The sequence below is a fragment of the Papaver somniferum genome, chromosome 11 (assembly GCF_003573695.1).
Source record: "Papaver somniferum cultivar HN1 chromosome 11, ASM357369v1, whole genome shotgun sequence".
NCBI classification, from domain to species: Eukaryota; Viridiplantae; Streptophyta; class Magnoliopsida; order Ranunculales; family Papaveraceae; genus Papaver; species Papaver somniferum.
In genome coordinates, this window is record NC_039368.1 from 91,258,256 (window position 1) to 91,273,562 (window position 15,307).

Sequence of the window (15,307 nt, forward strand, 5' to 3'; positions counted from 1 at the left end):
CAGACTCTCCCCTTATGGGGGCCTAAAGTAAAAATGGTGACTTAGCATGCTTTAACTAACTTTTCTCTTCTTTCATTATTTTTTCTTCTTTTCTATTTTTACTATTGAATTGAATTGAATTGAATCGAATATATATGATAAAATTGCATGCATCATCATCCATGAGACCCACTTAGCTTGACCCTTCCTCTTCTCAAGGATCAACCCCTAGGTTTTTCTCTCTTCTTCTTCTTAGGCTTTCTTACAAGTACAAAATCAAGGACGTCGAGAAAAGTAAGGTTACGTTCAAAATGGGTCGACCAGATTTGTTAGTGGAAAAACTACAGGGAACCCCACTTTAAACAAGTTTGTTCATGGTTTATTAGCCTTAATTACTTCCTTGATCAATTTCTCCATTCTGACATCATTTCCATAATTATGTTTCTTCTTGAAAAAGTAGCATAAAGAAAATGATGATATGTGGATTCTTTTCTTTGCATGGCTTGGCTCAGAAGCTAACTAGCAGCTATAAATTAGCAGTGAGCCCTGCCCGATTCTTAGTTGCTTAGTTTTACAAGCTAACATTGGTTATGATAATGCTTTGTCATTTACCAGGATGTGAACCTTTCTTTCGTTAGCCACTAGATGCATCGTCAAAATCACACTTCACTATGTCAAACTGGTATAAAGCATGCACGACTTTGGTCAAGAGATATATAGCAAAATATAACACGCGTTGAATTGGTTCATAACTAACTGGTAATCATGATAGTAGTATGCAACAACTGGTCTAAAAAATAAATTAGGTTAGAAAAAGAACATGATAAACTAAGGTTACGAGACAAGTTCCTTACAAGCTAGCGTTTGTTGTTGCCGGTTATTTGGTTGCCAAACAGATCTTGATTAAATTGTACTCAAGATTACATTATTAAGTATTAACCTGGAACTTAAGAGACAATGATGATGCATTATTCCGGAAAGCTAATGCGCTCATTTGCACTTTGCACCTGGTTTGGTGAAGGATACACAAATTTAACTGAAATGTCATCATCATTTAGTTCTAAGGCTGTGAATGTGACCGAATCTCAGTAACTTGCTTACCCTAATTAATTAATTACACAGATCATTTGGCTTCACTAGCTCCAGCTCTTTGATCATCAGCTTAATTCTACTACTACTACTTATATATATTTTCTGAAATGTGATCCTGGATATCAGTTTTTCGTGCATTTCTTATTTTTAATTCTAAAGTAAAGACAATTCAAAATCACTCACAAAAATAGGTCCCATGCATCCATTTAAAAAAAATCTCTGCACATACAGACATCCATTACTTTCCAACTCCTTTCCTAATATCCCTTACTACATAAACCCAGCATATGACTTCCCAAAACGACACACCTACCAGCTTAACCAGGAGAAGAAGAAATTGTCTTTACTTCCTCTCTAATCTAATCTAGTCTAATCTAATCTAACAGGTGTTTCTGGTTCTATATTCTTCCTTCGTCAAATTGGTCATCAAATCCATATCTTTCCAAAATGATGACAACAAAAGCAATAGAACTAGCCACACCAACAAAAAGAATAATCAGTCCGGTTCAAGCATTATGGCGTTCACGTTTAGTAGCAGCATTCAGGATTGCATTAGCATGCTCCATCGTTGGTTTTGTGACTCTATTCGGCCCTATGTTACTCCAACAGGAGGTAGCATTTCCAGCTTTAACTTATGTGATTGTAATCCTTATCGTCACAGAAGCGACATTAGGTGATACGGTTCGGGGTTGTTGGCATGCCATACTCGCTACTTGCCAAGGAGTATTACCAGCTATCTTAAGCTTATGGCTTATTGGACCAGCTAGGTATTCAATCAGTGCATCTGTTCTTGCTGTGACAATCACAAGCTTTGCAATAACATTGCCTGAATCAACCCACTTAATTTGCAAGCGTATTGCTTTGGGTCAAATCGTTATCTTATACTCGGTGACTTCTATGGATGGTGTTCATACTGAGGCTTTTACGCATGCGAGGCACGTTGCAGCAAGTACTGCTCTTGGTGCTTTAGCTTCTTTTCTGGCGTTGGTTTTTCCTTACCCTCGGCTTGCAAGTTTCGAGGTAACTAGTTAAACCTTTATTTGTTTCAGTATCTGTGATGAAAAATTGTGGGGTTAACTGTTAACATCGTTTCTAATTTGCAGGTTCGGAATAAGGGTCTGTTATTCAAGGAGAACTTTTCACAAAGACTTAATCTCTTCGTAAATGCGTTTTGTGCCGAAAACAAAGCTTCAGCACTAGCATCAGTTTCTCAAGCAAAATCTTTGGCTAAAACAGGGTTCAGTCTGCTCCAAAATATCAAAATCAAACAGGTACACCAACTTTTCATGAACATTTTTAGACTTGATCATATTACCAAGTTAAAGTTACTAATGGGGTGCAAATAATTTCCATTCAACAGGAAAACATGCCATGGGAGAAACCATTGAACAGATTGGCTAAACAGTATGATATGTGCCCAGCAGCCAGATTACAGGCCTTGGAAACACCCTTAAAAGGGATTGAACTTGCTTTAACTTCTTCCGCTTCATCATTTCCTCTTAGAGTTGCTGATCAAGAAGTTAAAATTCTTCTCTCTACATTAAATGAGCAAATAAGTTCAACAGTGAAACAAACCGGTTGCTCTCTGCATAGTGATTCATCAACTGTTCCAGAAACTAAGGGAGATGATCAAGTTGTACATAATTTGTTCCTTCAAACTCTTCAACCCAATATACTACTCACAAAAAACGATTTACCATCTCTCTTCTTTCTATTTTGCATGAAACTCCTTCATGACGAGTCAATGACTAGTCAAAGTGTCGATTCACCAAACAAACCCAAGATAGAAGAACCAGTTCAAAAAAAGAAATCATTCATGATCAGCAATTACTTCTTGAATATCAACAGTAAAAGATTGATCTACGCAGCGAAATGCTCGCTTTCGCTAGGCCTTGCTGTGTTATTTGGAATGATTTATAATAAAGAAAATGGGTTCTGGGCAGGTCTTGCAGTTGGTGTTGGAATGGCAGGTGGGAGAGAAGCGACATTCAAGATTGCTAATATTAAAGCACAAGGAACAGTTTTAGGATCCATATACGGAGTCTTGGCTTGCTTTCTTTTCCCAAAATTCCTAGAGATAAGATTTCTATCACTTATTCCTTGGATCATATTTACTACATTCTTGAAACGGAGCCGAATGTATGATCAGGCTGGCGCCATATCTGCAACTATTGCTGCATTAATTATCTTGGGCAGGAAGAACTATGGTTCTCCAACTCAATTTGCCTTCGTAAGAATCACAGAAGTCTTCATTGGACTAAGTTGTTCAGTCATAGTGGACCTTCTCGTACAACCCATCAGGGCTTCTACAATGGCAAAGGGTGGGCTATCGAAGAGCTTGAGGTCCCTCCACAAGTCCATCGAATCGATAGATTTTTGTACCAGTGCAGAAAACAAGTCAAGAATGTGTTTGAAAGATTTAAAAGAAAACGAAAAGAAGCTAAGAGCTAATGTTACTGAGCTAGGTAAGTTCATTGCAGAAGCTGGAGTGGAACCCAACTTTTGGTTCATACCTTTTCATGGTGCGTGTTATAGTAAGTTACTTGGGTCGTTATTAAGAATGGCAGATCTCTTACTTTACACGACTCGTGCAATGGAATCTTTGGTTCAAGAGTCCAAGAGGTTTGAAGTTCAAGAACAGATTGGTGGAGATTTAGATATTTTCAAAAGAACCGTAAATTCTTCACTAAAATGTTTTGAGGAAATTACTTCGATAAAATCTTTACAAAGACTTGAGAAAGAGTTAACCAGTAAGAACATCTCTTATGATGTGGAAATGGGAAAATGTTCACTAAATGGGAGTGGGTTTAAGGTTTTGATGAGCGACAATGAAGAAGAAATGGAGAAATTTACGAGTACGTTGGTGCAACATTTAAGAGAAGTGGTAGACAAAGTTGATGGTTTGGAAGGTGATGACGATGACCAGGAAGAGGAGATGAAGAGCCAAATGATTCTTTGTTTGGGTGCATTGGGATTTTGCATTGATGGTTTAATGAAGGAAACAAAAGAGATAGGAAAAAGTGTGAAAGAGTTGGTTCAATGGGAAAATCCTTGTAGCCATGTAAACTTGTGTGAAATTTACTGCAAGATTAATGCTTTGTACTCGTAAGGAATTGTACAAAGTGCAATTTCATGTCATATTGTCATTGTAATAAGAAAGCTTTTGTTGGTATAAACTGTTTCTACTCTTTGAGTTCCTCTTGCAATGCATCCATGGAACCGAAAACATCATTAATACTTTAGGTGATATCAAGTGCTTCACTTTTAGCATGCGGCCAAAAACGAGTGACGTATTTCCACTCTACTTTAAAACCTTTTTTTATGCTGCTATGCTATGGTATGCATCATCATATTGACAATAATCAAGTTTCAACATTTACGTACGTTTTCATGAAATGCCGATTTGCACCAACTTTTGTTTGTATTAAAGAGCAGAATTGCTGCCATTTTATTGATCACTACTGTATCCCAGCTTGAAATACGTATGTATGTCAATTGTCGCTTCTCTTCTTTTCGATACCAAAAGAGTTAACACTTACACTCATCATGCATTTAGCTTAACTAACAATTTTTATCGTGCTGCTATTTAGCATGCTTTCGGCTAATTAAAGTCTAAAGTATTGTATATGGTCCCGTTCAAGGACTCAAAATAATATAGCAGCCAAGTAAATTATACAGTAGTGCGCAGAAGCTCGCGACTGAGTAGGGGCATCATTCCTTAAAATCTAGCTACTAAAGATTTGCTGAACACTTTATCTTCCGGCTTCCTTCCGTGAAGAACAATGTTTTTAAGTTAGTTGCTTAACTTAGACTCTTAAGTCAGAGTCCTAAGCGGAACTAAAAATATTAATTGACACAAAGAAGTGCAGCGAGACTTTAATACTTTAGACGTCATTAGTAATCTCAACTGCGATTCCTTGATCGAGACTACTAGGCTGATAAACTTGTTGGAATAGAATACTTGCTTATCGAAAACATTGATGAGTAGAGAAACCAGTAGTAATCAACTATGAAACCGTTGTTTAGATTAAAATCCCACAATGAGCTGACGAACTATCAGTAGCTCCTTTTCAACGGATACGCCTTCACGTCATCAACTCGCCCGATCGAAGAACTAAGATTATCAAACTTCTAATCTTTTTCTAGTGGTACACAATTATCCTAATGTTGTATTTCTAGTATTCAATAAAAAAATTCTTTTTATTTTAGTTTTGCAATTAGCTGGGATATTTAAATAATGTTGGTTGATAGTAAACTAAACAATTTTATTTTTTTTATTTTATTTTAGAAAATGGTACAGTAGCCCAAATATTCTAAAATGTGCTTTTACTGGACAAATAATGTTAGGGATAAGTGAAATAAATACCAAAAGTCCTAAATAATTATGTCCCTCATTTTTATTTTATTCATATTTTCCTTTTTCTTTCTAATTTAAGAAAACATTGGGTTATAAGGGCTCACAAGATGGCAAAATCAGGTTATGAAATAGTAATCAACAAAACCCCATATCTAACTATTCTTTGTAATGGTTAAAATACCCTCCATGAATTATAAAATTAAATTTATTACTTTCTCCTTCTCTTTTCATTCATAAGTCATGATGAAGATGATGATCATAATTTCATCACGATGAAGATGATGATCATATACAAAAAACTAAACCTATTATCTTCTCCTTCTCTTTTCATTCATAAATCATGATGAAGATGATGATTATAAAAAAAAACTATCATTCTTCTTTCTCTTTTCTTCTTCTCCGTCGTGATGAAGATGAAGATCACAAAAAGAAAAAACTAAGAAAACGCATACTTATTTTTGCTTTTGAAACCCCCAAATTTGAACCGTAAGCTAACCTATGGTGAGGAAACTTCAATCGAACCAACCGTAGGTAGAATTTACGGCATAAAGTATGATTTTTTCAAACCGTAGGATTTTTTAACGCATAATATACAGTTTGGAGTTCTTAACTTCCAAACCGTAGGCATTGTCTACGGTTGGGGAAATTCATACTTCTAAACCGTAGTCAGTTCTGAAGCTGTTTTTTCAAAACCCTAATTCAATCGATTTCGCCTATCCACGCATTAAAACCAATGAAATGAAATGGATTTTTTTATTTTTACCTTATTGAAGTCATTGCAGGTGGATTAAGTGGTGTTAATCGATAATAAATTATTTTGAGAATTGACAATTTATCAAAGAAATAGGCGATGGAGGTGATGGGAAGAAGAAAATGGAAGAGTTAAAAGGAGAGGAATTAAAACAAAATAGTTTTAGGTTTCAATATTTAATTGGTTAAAGGGTATTTTTGTATTTTTCTTATGAATTAGATCCCGTTATCTTCATTGTAGGATATTTGAATACTTAGGAGCCTCAAAACTCTTTTCTTGGAACCCCTATAATAGGTTTCTAATTTAAAAACAAAGCATAAAAATGTTTATAACTTCCAAAAAAAATGTATTTGATTTTAATAAAACTTACTACCTCTTCTTTTTTAAAAGGAGGGACTCCATTTCTGAAAAGGAGGGACTATATCTTTGGAAAGGGTTTTTGATGTAGGGCATCTATCCTATATTTAGAACTTTTATTAATTTCGTTGTTTAGTTTTTTCTTTATCTGGACTTCGGGTTATTTTAGGTCTCCATCTTAAGCCTATATAAACAGGCATATGTGATTATCTAGAGAACATCTTATGATACAATCAATCAATTTGCATCCTCGTTTATCAATTCTCTTAATTCTCTTATTCCTTCTTTTTAGTATCGTCAATTCTCATCTTTTTTGTCTCTTAGCATCCCTTGCAATCTTCGAATTGTGTTCTTCTCTTATCGTTCTACATTAGTTTTAGATGAGATACAAAACAAGATCTATTATTTACAAATGGAATCATGGCTTAAACTAAGATTGAAAAACTTATTTGAAAAATAGTTATGATGAAATTGGATACATCTTGACATAAAAAGAAACTATTCAAAAAATAGCTAGGATGAAACCAGTTGCATCCTGGCTTAGAATAAGGTAGGAAATATTATATTACCACTTATATATAAAAACTATCTCAACCACCACCAACAACATTTTCAACCGCAACAAACACCATATTACTTCCACCACCACTTTAATAACAACATAATAGAACAAACACCACCATCATTGCCTTTAACATAAATAAAATAAATATCCAAATATGCATAATGAAACCAGATACATCTTGGCGAAAACATATTTTTTTGTCAGAGTATGCATAATATGACTAGATATATCCTGAGGAAAACATGCTTCTTTGTGAAAATGTGTAGGACGAAGAAACCAGATACATCCTGACGAAAATATATTTATTTACCAGAATGTGCATGATAAAACCAGTTTCATCCAGGTTTAGCTTCGTTTTCTATTATAATTTTTGGTAAACGTCGTGTCTTTCCTTAATCTTGTTTGCCTTGTTTTGGTGAAAGAAACATTTAAAGCAGAGAGAAGTTGGGATCCCAATTATGTATAAGGCCTTCCTTTACCGGATTTTGCTAGAATATTAGTAATTTAGGGTTATCAAAACAAATCTTCGGGTCCTGGCGGGTTCACTATGGAGTTCTTCAAGGCTGCGTGCGAGATTATCAAACCTGAATTTCTAGCAGTCATAAAGGAATTTAAATTGTATGGAAAGCTCGATTGTAGGTTAAACTGCACCAACATTATTCTAATTAATTCCAAAATGCAAAGGTGCCTTTTCCATGCAAATTTTTAGACCCATTAGTCTCATTGGCGGTGTCTATAAAATTATTTCAAAGCTTTTACCTAACAGACTGAAGGTGGTATTACCTTCTATTATTTCTGACTTTCAAGGCACATTTTTGGATGAAAGGCAGATCATTGATGGAATTCTCATTCCGTCTGAATTAACAGACTCAAGAGAAAGATGTAAGATTCCGGTCTTAGTGGTGAAAGTGGATTCAGAAGAGGCCTACGATGATATTAATTGGAACTTCTTGGACTACACAATGGAGAGGTTTGTGTTTGGAAATGTTTGGAGAAACTGGATTAAATGGTATTTGTCGACTGTGAGGTTCTCAATGCCTATTAACGAGCAAGCTTTGGAGATTTTTAGAAGTGGTAAAGGAGTAAGCAGGGAGATACAATTTTACCTAACTTGTTCCTTCTAGTAGTGGAGGTGCTTTCCTTAATGATCAAAAAAGTTGTTTCATTCGGACTTATCAACGGTTTTAAGGTTGCAAATGATAGAACAACCAATAACCATCTGCAATTTGCATATAACCTAATAGTTTTTATTGATGAAAGCATTGAACAGATTAGTTACCTCAAGAGTATTCTCTTTTCCTTTTAATTGGTGTCTGGCCTCAAAGTTAATTTCAAGAAAAGTGCATTGGTGGAAGTGAGTTGTATTGCAAAGTGCAGTGGCTTATGCTGATTTGATTGGATATGCAAATGTCAACTTTCATATTAATTATTTAAGAATATCCCTAGGTAGTAAATCAAAATATGTCGGGGTATGGGACGTATTTTCTCACAAATTTCAAGTGAGACTCAGTAATTGGCAAAGAAAATTTTCATCTAAATGGGTAGATTGATGTTAATAAAGCATGTTCTAACCAGCTTTCCTATCTACTATGTCTTTATTTCCGTTACTGGCCTTGATATAGAAAAACATAAAGAGAAGTATGAGACAATTCATGTGGGATTCTTCAAATAAATCTAAGAAACGGAATTGGGTGGGATAGAATAAGGTTTGTGTGCCTAAAGAGAGTGGGAGTATTGGTTTGAGGAAGCTGAGGTTGGTAAACAAAGCTCTTTGTGCAAAGTGGATCTGGATTCTAGATATATAGTAAGGAACGTTAGGCTCTCTGGTGAACCGTCATCTAGCAAAAAATTTGTGGTAATGAGTTGGCTTTCCTCTCTAATGCAGCAAAAATTGATGATACGGAGAATACACGGTCTGGTCAAGAAGAATTGCCAGCAAAACAAAAATATAAAGAGAAAATAAGATAAAGAAGGGTATTTTAGTGAACTGTTGTATAATAACTAGTTAACTAGAAGACAAAAATAAAAACATTTTAAAATATTCTTAAGTATAAGAACATTATCTTATTTTACTGGTCTTACATATCAATACAAACAAAATTTCAAGGACTATTGGACCATTTTGTTATTTTCTATTAAGCGAAATTCAATCGAACTCTTTGGCATAATTTCATCGTATATGAATTCTTTTGTTCATAATTACTAGTAAGAACACATGTATGATCCACATGCTTAATATAATTCATTCAACAATAATAAATTTGAAAACAATAAAAAAATTGAGCAAAATCGAAATTTAATGCTCTTATTTGTACTCGTTACATAGATAATTCAAAGAGCTTTTCAAATATATAAATTTTAAAAAAATCTATTGTATATTTTGAAAGATATTAAGTTTTAAAATTTTAGATCTATTTCTAAAACAATGGGATTTCTGTATATATGTAAATATTTATTTCATGTACATGTTCACCCTTTGTTTTTATTAAATTTACATGATATAATAGAGCTTAGTAATTAAAATGAGCATAATTTAGTAATTTAGGAGGTCTTCTACCAAAAATACCTATTTTCTTTATATTATTATAAGATAATATAAGATATGGTGAAAAGTGAACTAATCAAACTGAATTTTATTACTATAAACATCCATTAATCGCCAAAACCAAGTAAATAACACGGGAGTATATCGATGGTGTCTACTCCAACGAAGATTTAGATAAGGTATAGTCATAATTGGGTCGACCGAGTGGAAGGCCCAAAAAGCCCATAGGGAGGGAGTCCCTTTCATGGCCATCTTTTTGTAAAATGAAGCATAACACAAATGTGTAATTTGATAGAAAGATTGGAAATGGTTTGGTAGTTTGCACTTGATAATACCAAAATACCCCTCTCTTTTAGTCCAATTATCCTATTTTTTCAGAGGTATAATTAGCAAGCAAACTAGAATATAATATATCTAAAAATCTTTGTCTTGGATGTTAGCTTTATTTTGGTTTACCAACAAATTAAGTTTTGGTTTAACTAAATTGGATTAGTGTAATCCTAATTAGAAAGTTTAAGTATAGATTATGTATGAAAATTTTCTATTGTGGTCAAGGAATTGATATTTCCTTGACTATTACTGGTGGCATAGAATATTATATGTATTGTTGTGGGAATTGTTCTTCAACTGATGATGGCAGGTTGAAGGACACCTGTTCTTATGAAGCATATGAGGTGGACTCCATTCTAGCCTATTATATATCTAAAGTTTATACCATCATTAAAAGATAAGAGGGGATACAATTCGAAGTTTACCAAGTAGAAAAGTTCTTTGGTTCTATTGATTTCATTGCTTCATAGTCAACATCATATCTGTCATATAATCTAAGGTACGTACCTAACTACATATCATGTTATGAATGTGAACTATCTAGTTACAAAATAGAAGATCCTAAACATTCAGTAAAGTTAGCATAAAGTAAATCTTTCTAAACATGGAAGATAAAAAAAATCATGCTTAACTTAAGGTAATCATGTGAATCATGCTTAGCCTAAAGTAATCATGTTTAGTTGCTGAAATTATAACATTAGTATCAGAGCATAGGTTCAAATAATATTCTACAACTAGTATATGTTCCTTTAATAATTAACATGCAAGGTTCTGCTCCTTAGAATCAAATAGTATTATCTGTTGGTTTTGCTTCAACAGTTCTTGTATGTATTTGTTCAAAGTTGAGTATTGCCAAAGTGATACTCGAAGAGGAAACAAAGCGCATGTTTTGTGTTAAGGGACTGTATGAAGTGGCGTTCTGGACGTCCCTGATATGATTGTACCCAAAGGTGTTAAATCACTGCTCGGTCGAAATCGCAAGCGTTGCTATCTCAAGCTTGTTTGTCAAGTTTAGTTTCCAAAACTATAAGTCTTGATTTCTAGTATACTTATAGTTAAGTCTCGGATTAGGATAATAATTGTAGTTGAACATTAGACTTCACGGCTTTCATCAATTGAAAACGGAGAACTACTAAGGGGAGCTTGTGGAACTTCATCAATAAAAGGTATGTGGAGACTTGAACTCATCTATCACTCAAAAGTCTATCTACTCTATCTCCTATTTGAGACAAAATTCGTATATCTATATAGACTTCGATTATACACATTTGATATTTCGAGCTGAGTTTAGCTCGCTTACATATTTCTCGAAATATGTGTTGGTAAGCTTTTGCATTAACCAAGTTCATCTTATATTCTTTACGAAAGTCAAAAGATGATCATGTGAAAATCTCCTGGTAACATCTTACATTATTTGTGTGAGACGGTCATTTGATGTAGACGCGAAATGTTTCGTATTGATCATTCGATCACTTGAAAATTGCTTTGAAGCTAATAGTTTGTGTGAGACAGCTATTGTCGTCTTCTAAGAATGTTTCAATGATTGAAATGGGAGTTTAGAAAAATTAACCATGATTTGATATAGCACAGTATGCGTACTTGTATGCTAACTATTGCAAGTTATTCCAAGTAAGGGAACCATAGTATGCATAGCCGTATGCGTACTGGTTGGTTAGCTGAAAGTCCGGGAACTTAGTATGCATACCCGTTTGCGTACCGACGGTAAAATTCAAGTCCGGGAATTCAACTGAGTTTGGAGGTATGCGTACCCGTTTGCATACTGGCGAACCCAAACCAAGTCCGTCCACTTAGGTATGCGTACCAGTTTGCATACTTGAGTAGGTTATGTTCTAAAATCGGTTTGTTCATGAACTAATACATTTATATATTTAGGAATGCAATCTTTTTCAAACCGTGGATATAATGTTCATGAATTGATTCGAGTGAATCAAAATCGATTTTGCTTCAATTTTGTCTTGTATACTTCTATGAGAATATAAATAATTGAACAACTCTAGAACTAGTTTCATTTGAGTCATTTGAACTAGTTATGGTTAAGATGAACAAGGTTGATATGAAAGTGTTCATATGGCTAACTTCGGTTAACTATTGTTGAGCCAACAAGGTGTACACATTTAGGTATGGTTACTCATATCTAAATGAAGTCACTTTTCATTTATATGTAACAAGCTAAGTTCGATCTAACGGTTGAAAGATATTAGCTTGAGTCTAATCAGGTTTTCATATAACGGTGAATATTGAATGATTTGTTACCAAGGTAACGTTAATTGCAAACCCTGATTTGAAGACTATATAAGGGAGAACTCTAGCAACTGGGAAACCTAATCCCCACACCTCCTGTGTGATAATAGTTGCGACTAGATTCGATTCTCTTTTAACCTTAGGTTTTTTCCAAAACCCTGTAGGTTAACGAGTTGAAGACTTCATTGGGATTATGAAGCCAGACCCAACTATTTTCTCTGTAGTTGCATGTTCTGATCTTGTTGTATTCCATCGTATTGAGTACTATCTTCTCTAATATTTGCTCGATATTTAATCTCTTATAGGCAAGACAAAAAGTAGTCACAAACATCTTCGTCTCATCGTTTGTGATTCCACAATATCTTGTTTCTCTACCATACGATTAAAATTATTGTGAGGTGATTGATATTACTAGGATTTTTTTTGGTAATATAAGTCTGGTGTATCAATTGGTCCATGTTCACCTTGATTTATCAAAAGACGAAACAAAACTTGTAGGTATTTCTGTGGGAGACAGATTTATCTATTCAATAGACTTTTCTGTGTGAGACAGATTGGTTTATCAAGTCTTCGACTTTGGGTCGTAGCAACTCTTAGTTGTGGGTTAGATCAGCTAAGGGAATAAAGTGTGTATAGTCCTACTGGGATTCAGAGGCGTAAGGAACGTGATTGTAACTTGATCAGTGTGAGATTGGTTAGGGCTCAACTACGTTCCAGTATGAAGTTAACTTGGAGTAGGCTAGTGTCTGTAGCGGCTTAATACAGTGTGGTATTCAAATCTGGACTAGGTCCCAGGGTTTTTCTGCATTTGCGGTTTCCTCATTAACAAAATTTTTGGTGTCTGTGTTATTTGTTTTCCGCAATATATTTGTCTATATAATTGAAATATCACAGGTTGGGCGTAGTTCAATCAATTAGAGAATCCAACCTTTGTTTGTTGATATAAATTGATTGACACTTGGATATTGGTCTCTGGTACCATCCAAGTTATTTCTCATATTAATCCGGCTCACAAATTTCTACATGTTCGATTGCATATTGATTTGAGAAATTGAGATATAACTCTTGGATGTATTTTCCTTGATTGAGTCTAACTATTTAGTTGATTATCTTGGAAATATATTGGATTTAGTCCATACATATTTCCTAAATGAAATATTGGGTGTGGTTGTTAGACCCCCGCTTTTTCAAAAGATGAATCATGCTTATGACATCTTGAATGAAGCAAAATAATCTGTTTATGTGTGGTAGATGATAATTCTTCGAAACCAGAGGTGAAAAGGGATTATTATACACCAAATATGAGCTGATTATCTTTGTCATTGGTTAAAGGCTTCGACATATCATAGTTTTCGCCCAAAGGTGAAGTTGTGGGATGTCGAATCTAAAATAAGTATGTTTTGTTTTGTTATACCTATATGCTATCACATATTTTAATGATGTATGCATAATCGTTTTATAAAGTTTACATGATTTGTGTTACAATGTTTAATATATCATTCATGTGAAATAGAATAAAGTTTTAAATGGTATGACAGTTAGAACCATGAATCTTGTTCAAGTTCAAGGGTTTATAACTGGGATTGAGCCATTGAATGGCACAAACTAGTCAAGGTGTAAGTCGTGAGTTGAAATAGCATTGGGTTATTTAGATTATGATATATATTTGAAAGAACCTAAACCAGAAACACGTTCTGATACTGCCAAGAAAAGTGAGAAGCGGGATTATCTTAGATGGGAAAAGGCAAATAGGATGAGTCTTCTTATTATGCGTGGTGTTATTCCTGATGTTATACGAGGTGGTATTCCTACTACAAATATAGGTAAAGAACTTATGGAGGTTATTAAGTCACAGTTCACAAGTTCTGCAAAGTATATGGTTGGCAGATATATGGGTCAGTTGTCTTCAGTGAGGTATAGTGGGGGACGGTAATGTTCGAGATCATGTTCTTCAGATGGCAGACTTAATCGACAAGTTAACGGGTCTAGACATGAATCTTACTAATGAATATCTAGTTCAACTTGTTGTTAACTCACTTCCGAAACAGTTTGAGGGTCTCAAGATTGCTTACAACATGGCTGAAAGAAAGTGGGATGTGAATGAACTAATTGCTTATTCTGTGCAAGAAGAGGAAAGGAAACGTCGCGAAACTACTGAATATGCACATCTTTCTATTGCTGGTCCTAGAAAGAAGAACTTCAAATAGTCAGGTGATAACAAGAAACTTTTTTAGCAGATAAAGGAAACTTTGAATAATGAGTTAACTAATAAAGAAAACAGCCTTACTGCTAATAAGGTGAAGGATAACAATTCAGTAGCCAAGAAGGAAAATAACTCAACTTATAGGACATGTTTCTTTTGTAATAATCCTGAGAACATTAAGAAGTTTTGCCTCACATATCAGAATTGGTTGAAAAAGCAAGAGAAAAAGAAACAAGGTACAGATTTACGTACGATATGTTTTGAGGTTAATATTTTGGATACTCCTTTGAATACTTGGTGGTTAGACACTGCTGCGACAATTCATATCACTAATTCCTTGCAGGCACTCAAAAGCAAGAGGAATCTAAGTGAGGGAGAGTGGTGTCTAGACATGGCAAATGTTCAAGGAGTGAAAGTTGGAGCAGTTGGAAACGTGCAATTAGCTCTGGAATCTGGATATATGTTGGATCTTTTTGATGTCTTTTATGTCCCTGCTGTAAGAAGAAGTTTGATATCAGTTGGTATACTTGATACCAAAAGTTTCTGTTTTTCTGTCGGTGGTGGATCTATAAGTATGTATCGTAACTCTCAACTTGTTGGTTTTGCGTCGGTTGTTGATAGTCTATACAAGTTGAATGTTGATATTTGTGCTACAAATTCAGAGTTGTGTATGTATGTTAATGATTCTAGTTTATCTGTTAAGGGTACTAAAAGAAGTTTAAATTATGAAAATTCTTCTATGTTATGGCATCAGCGTTTGGGGCACATATTTAGAGAACGTATGGAGAAACTTGTAGGAGAAGGAATTCTGCAGCAACTGAATTTTTCATATTTCATCACTTGTATTGCATGTGTTAAAGGGTAAC

The 15,307-nt window shown here is 34.4% G+C and overlaps 1 protein-coding gene across 1 annotated transcript; it reads left to right on the top strand.

Annotated features, from left to right (window-relative positions):
• The first annotated feature begins 1,326 nt into the window (after positions 1-1,326).
• LOC113321262 lies at positions 1,327-4,269 on the top strand. The gene is made up of 3 exons (XM_026569162.1): positions 1,327-2,091; positions 2,175-2,342; positions 2,432-4,269. Exons 1-3 carry the CDS (start codon positions 1,519-1,521, stop codon positions 4,178-4,180), a joined length of 2,490 nt encoding a protein of 829 aa, XP_026424947.1. The 5' UTR covers positions 1,327-1,518; the 3' UTR covers positions 4,181-4,269.
• Positions 4,270-15,307: the final 11,038 nt, after the last annotated feature.

Excerpts from the sequence above, each read along its gene's own strand:
- LOC113321262 (XM_026569162.1), top strand. The coding sequence starts at position 1,519 with ATGATGACAACAAAAGCAATAGAACTAGCCACACCAACAAAAAGAATA. Across the intron at positions 2,092-2,174 it reads CTCGGCTTGCAAGTTTCGAG|GTTCGGAATAAGGGTCTGTT; the intron begins GTAACTAGTTAA and ends TCTAATTTGCAG. Across the intron at positions 2,343-2,431 it reads AAAATATCAAAATCAAACAG|GAAAACATGCCATGGGAGAA; the intron begins GTACACCAACTT and ends TCCATTCAACAG.